This window comes from Tubulanus polymorphus, chromosome 9 (assembly GCF_964204645.1).
Source record: "Tubulanus polymorphus chromosome 9, tnTubPoly1.2, whole genome shotgun sequence".
NCBI lineage: Eukaryota > Metazoa > Nemertea > Palaeonemertea > Tubulaniformes > Tubulanidae > Tubulanus > Tubulanus polymorphus.
Genome location: NC_134033.1, coordinates 14,571,569 through 14,577,152, shown reverse-complemented (window position 1 = coordinate 14,577,152; position 5,584 = coordinate 14,571,569). Strand labels below are relative to the sequence as shown.

At 40.4% G+C, this 5,584-nt stretch overlaps 1 protein-coding gene across 1 annotated transcript; it reads left to right on the top strand.

Moving 5' to 3' along the window:
* Nucleotides 1-562: 562 nt before the first annotated feature.
* Nucleotides 563-5,584, top strand: LOC141911180 (divergent protein kinase domain 2A-like). The gene is made up of 5 exons (XM_074802158.1): nt 563-1,138; nt 1,402-2,041; nt 2,528-2,650; nt 3,430-3,607; nt 5,232-5,584. The coding sequence occupies exons 2-5, from the start codon at nt 1,421-1,423 to the stop codon at nt 5,582-5,584; spliced, it is 1,275 nt and encodes a 424-aa protein (XP_074658259.1). The 5' UTR covers nt 563-1,138; nt 1,402-1,420.

Genomic DNA, 5,584 nt, shown 5'->3' with positions numbered 1-5,584 from the left:
CGGTAGCATGTTCACAGTGTGAGTTAGCTGAGGTGAATGGCGTATGCTTGTGTACACCGTAGTCAGCCGGTGACGTATTCAATAGCGCGTGTAAATGATATCGACAACTCTGAAAGACCGCAATTGTGTCTCTGTTGAATGGATTTACATATGAGAGCATAGGTTCCTGACTGCACTGGGTTGAACACGCACCAGTAGCCAGCTAACGATATCGTAAATCGTACGTAGAACTTTTGTATAAGGCCATAAAATAAATGACTTGATTCTCATCAGCGATCCCCGAATTTAGCCACCGCCGTGATTGGACTGAGTTGAATTAGACGTAGAGCTAGGCCCTTCAAAGTTGATAACTTGTTTCTCATCCAAACCTTTCTCCATAGTAGACATGACGAGGCCGGCGGGCGAATTTGTTGGTCCGTTGTGAGCTTTTTTGAAATAAAAAAAGTGGAAATAAACTCGTAATTATTATATTTTCCAAGGAGACGAGGCGGGAAGTTTTTACTTTTTAAATCCAAAAATTATTCACTGTGTAGCTGCGTGCCGTAAATCTAAAGGACAGCATTTCAAAATCAATTTCCTATAATATGTGATATGTAGTTCTTATTATGTATATATAATAAATCATCTATGACAAGGAATATCTAATCCAATATTTCAAGTTTGAAAGTAAAGCCGCAATGAACGTAGTCGACATTCCATTTCCTGCATAGCAATAGATTTTCATTTTATATTCACCATATGGCCGTGTTAGGCCCCGATATGAGGTGACAGGCCTCGGGGCTTCTGACGCCACATGCAGCACGTCTTAAGAATGTCCTAGGTACCTTTTTAAACGGAGGCCAGAGATAAGACTGATAAGATAGTGGATAATGAGGTGGATGTAATATGATTCGTGTGCGTACTGTGGAACGTGTTTATGCCATGCGAGGAGTAGTAATGAGTGGATGACTGACATCAAATAGATAGATTTATTTGAACTTGTCTTTGGAGTTTGACAATTGAACTGTGTACCTGCTGCTGAAGATTAAGATACATTAGTATTAGGCCTATATCATCACAACCGTGAATGACCCCGACAGAGTCGACGACTCTAAATAAATAGACTAAACAGACAAGGCAACACCGACTGGAAAAACGGGTAAGAAAAAATACAGGGCAGGGGCTTGTTAGAATAATTTAATCGTCATTTGTCAATTCAAAATGAGCTCCTCTTATTAAAGTTAATCTCAAAATGTATAAGATTGAATGATATTTAGATTAGAGTTATTTAGAACTGTCGATAATATATACTCAGAATCTCGAAATTGGAACAGCCAAATAAAAATTCGAACATCATGTTATTGATCGCTGAACGTATGTTTCCAAAGAAGTGATGATGTTAGATCGTGTTGTATATTTCAGGGTCGCCGCGTTGTTGATTATGTTATCGTTAAGGAGTATCCGTTATCGGTGCTGTCGTCAGGTATCCGGTTCGGTCGTCGCGATCGCCGTCGTCGTCTGCGTCTGCGTCTACTACCTGTCGAGTCGCGGCGCGTCTCGCAGTAACCCGTTAAAAGACGCGAACTTCCTCGAGCTGCGCTCGTGTCCGGCTTGTTACGGTCGGGGCTTGTGTTCGCTGTTTCAGAGCGGCCATTTTGAATTCACGGGCGTGTCGCGTTACCGCACGCTGCACCGGTTTAACATTAAGAACGTGCATTACGCGCGTATGACGCGGGAGCGCCAAGCCGTTGACGTCGTGTTGAAGAAACTCGGACACAACACCGAACTAAAAGCAGCCGACGAAAAAATCTGCAAAATGGCGCAGATGAACTCGTGTAATCCGGGCAGGGTTTTGTTCGGGCGGATTTTCCGCGACAGCGATCCGATTTTGACGCCCGAGAATACGAAGGGTTTGTCCGATTTAGTGAGCTGCCCGTCGGAGCGGCTGATGAAGAGAATCGTCGATTCGTTTCCGGAGAAACAAGGCGACGTTCTACTCCGGTCGGAGCGGTTGATCATCTATACGACGTTGTTAGTGAATCCGGAACCGATTCTGCTGCAGGTACGTAACGTAGCAGCTGCGCGCGAGGGGACTGTGCTGGTGCGTCCAGCTACACCTGACGTGCTCGAGCAAGACTTCTCTAATCAGCTAGACTTATGCAGTCTCTACCCTGCACCTCTAGAGACACGCAAGAAAAATTATTACCATTCTTCACACTTTTTTGGTGCTCCACACTTCATTCACATGTGTTCAGTGCTTTCAGTTCAGACATTTTTAATTGAAAATGATCTACAAACACCAGACATTTGACATTTAATCAGCTCACTTTCAAAAACTGATCGTCCACACTTCACATGTGTTCAGAACTTTACTGGAGCCATCTTTGATTGAAAATGAACTACAAACACCAGATTTTAGACATTTTATCAGCGCACTTTCAAAAACTGATCGTCCACACTTGTCTGTCTGCAGGGGTGTGGCTCCTGACTGCATATTGTGGCGTTTATCCATCTGACGTGATTTGTTTTGTCTCGATCTTATTGTTAGGTATTTCCGCAAGAAGAGGGATGGCCATTTCCTCGTTATATCGGAGCCTGTGGTCGCTGGACCGTCACGGAGAACGCCGGCGAATCTTTAAACAAATACTACAACGCCCCCTGGCAAAAACGGGTATGTACGTCACATCACTAACGGTCATGCTCATTTACGAAACAAATTTGTTATCGTTGCAAGTATAGAAAATGGTCCAAAACATTCGATCTGACGAGAATAGTTCGGCTAGATATTGTTTTTTGAGATAAAAACCCACTATCTACAAATTAAAAGAATTTAAAAACAAGAATTTATTTATTCAATCTAAAATATATAGAATAAACGACGTTTCAACCTCACCCTAGAGATCATCGTCAGGTGTGAGGGTGAGATCGAAACGTCGTGTATTCTATATATTATAGATTGAATAAATAAATTCTTGTTTTGTAAATTCTTTTAATCTGTAGATAATGGGTTTTTATCTTATTATCCGTTCACCACGTTTGAGTGTGGTCATCGTTCTGTGATATATGAATTGAATTTTACTGTAATCAAACTATAATCACATTCAGCGAACGACAGGTTTAACAATTTTGGCAGAAAAGCCATCACAATCAAACGTGGAGAACAGATAATAAGATAAAACCCAATATGTATAGATTTAAAAGTTTTGAAATTAAGAGTTTATTCAATCAAAAATCGAAAAAAGTGTTGATCTCTAGTAAGATTCCGAAACGTATTGTCATTTTCAATTTTCAATTGAATAGATTCTTGATTTTAAAATTTGCTATCTTATAAAAATTCTATCTGTCCGTTGAAGAAATGGCATGATATATATTTGTATGTAAATAGCCACTGCTCCGCGAATCGAAACGGAGCCATCCGCCGTGACGACTTTTTTGTTTTTCATTTCTCAGGTTGATTTGGCGTATCAGATATTTCGAATCGCCGATTTGTTCACGAACAATAATCAGGGTTGGGGTTTATATTTCACCGATGTGAATTACGATAACTACGCGGTCGCCGTTGACGGCACGGTGAGCATCATCGACGCCGAGAATATCATCGTAGTCGACTTACGAGATATCAAACGCGGTAAGTCACCGTACGATCTAGACGGATAATGTCTATTTCAACCTGACTTGAGAGCATTCCGGGTGGCCTAGCTCGCTCATTTTTGGTAGTACATACCTGATAAAATTCTTAATAGGACCAGAAAGGACAGGCAGTCGACCTAAATCATCATTTTTTAATCCATTTGAAACTGTATTGAAGGATATCCAAAAAGTCTTCACTGAAAGGGGTTAAATGAAGAGAAGTGACTCCATGATTTGAAAGTTTAACAATATGTTTCCATGCCTACATATCAAATTTCAGTTGGTAGGCATGGAGACATATTGTTAAACTTTCAAATCATGGAGTCTCTTTTCTCTCAGGAACCCCTCTCAATGCAGATTTTTTGGATATCCTTCAATACAGTTTCAAATGGATTAAATAATGATGATTTAGGTCGACTGCCAATGCATTCTGGTCCTAATAAGACTTTAATCAGGTATGTACCACCACAACTGACTGAGCTAGGCCCCCTGTATGCTCTCAAGTCAGGTTGAAATAGACATTACACCTAGTACAGGGTCCCTACAACTCGTCGATTCCTTAAAAAACTCCTTCTAGACGGATAACGCTCGAAACGGCAGGTGCTTGAAGTTCCTGTTAATTCGAGCAAAATGCCAGAAACTCCTTTAATTTTGAGAAATAAGCAATTAGAAATTTAAAATGAAATTATGTAGTACCGGGTAGTTGTACAGTAAATTGACTTCACCGAAATTGGGACAGTTAGGACCAGGATTTGTTGCCCAATTAGGCAATTACCAAATCGGAAAGGATAGGTATTGCTTACACAACCACCGAATTAACGGTTTACCGAGATAAACAGTAGCGATTTAATCTACTGTAATTGGGATATGAAAATGATGCTGTTGCTTCCTAGAAATTTTCCACTTTCGAACTCCTTATATATAGGAATGACTGATTTGTAGGGACAATGTAGTAGGTAGTAGGTTATAGTTTCTTCACCTAGTAGGTATTACACGCTAAGGGAGTATTTCTACTTGTATGTACATTAAGGGTTTTTAACTGCGGTGTATCAGGTTTTATGCTGTTATTCTTGTAAATATTCTAGTGTAAATAGTGTTTGCGTATTTGAACAGAGAACGAACCAGCTGTTTAAATACGACGTTGGGAAATCAACAGATTCAGTTCTACCGGTACATAGAATATCAGATAAAACTCCTTGTTAATGTTAAGCCTGAACAATCGACTTTTGAGTGTGCGCCTTTTAAACGTCTAATGTGTGGTGCTTGTAGTTCATTTTCAATTAAAAATGTCCTGAACACGTGTCAAGTGTGGATGATTCGTTTTTGAAAGTGAGCTGATAAAATGTCTGTCTGGTGTTTGTAGTTCATTTACAATTAAGAATGTCCCAGGTGAAGTTCTGAACGCATGTGAAGTGTGGATGATCGGTTATTGAAAGTGTGCTGATAAAATGTCTAATGTCTGGTGTGTTTGTAGTTCATTTTCAATTAAAAGTATCTCAGCTGAAGTTCTAAACTCATGTGAAGTGTGGATGATCAAAAAAGTGTGATAAATTGTTGGTTAATATCAGCTTGCGGAATTCCTATACGAAATCATAACCGTTTTAACGTCATTAATATTTCAGAGAAGCCTCAAGGTTGGGACGAGCCGTTAATCAGTAATTTCGACCAGTGCTCAAAATACGGCGACTGCCTATCGTTCGACACGTCGGCGCTGTGTTCGCACGTCAGAACGGACTTTAATTACTACGCGGTGTGCCGCGATTTACTGTCGAGTTACGCGTCGGACGGAATTCATCCGAAAGGTTTCCTGCACGATCTTCCCGACGAAATCGAACAAAAATACAAACTGACGAACATGCTCGACGAATGCGCTAAACCGACCGTAGACTCGGTGAACGGACGTCTCAATATAAAAGACGAAATTTTAGAAACGTTGAAAAAAATTAGCAAACTACATCGACCGCCAAATCAATAA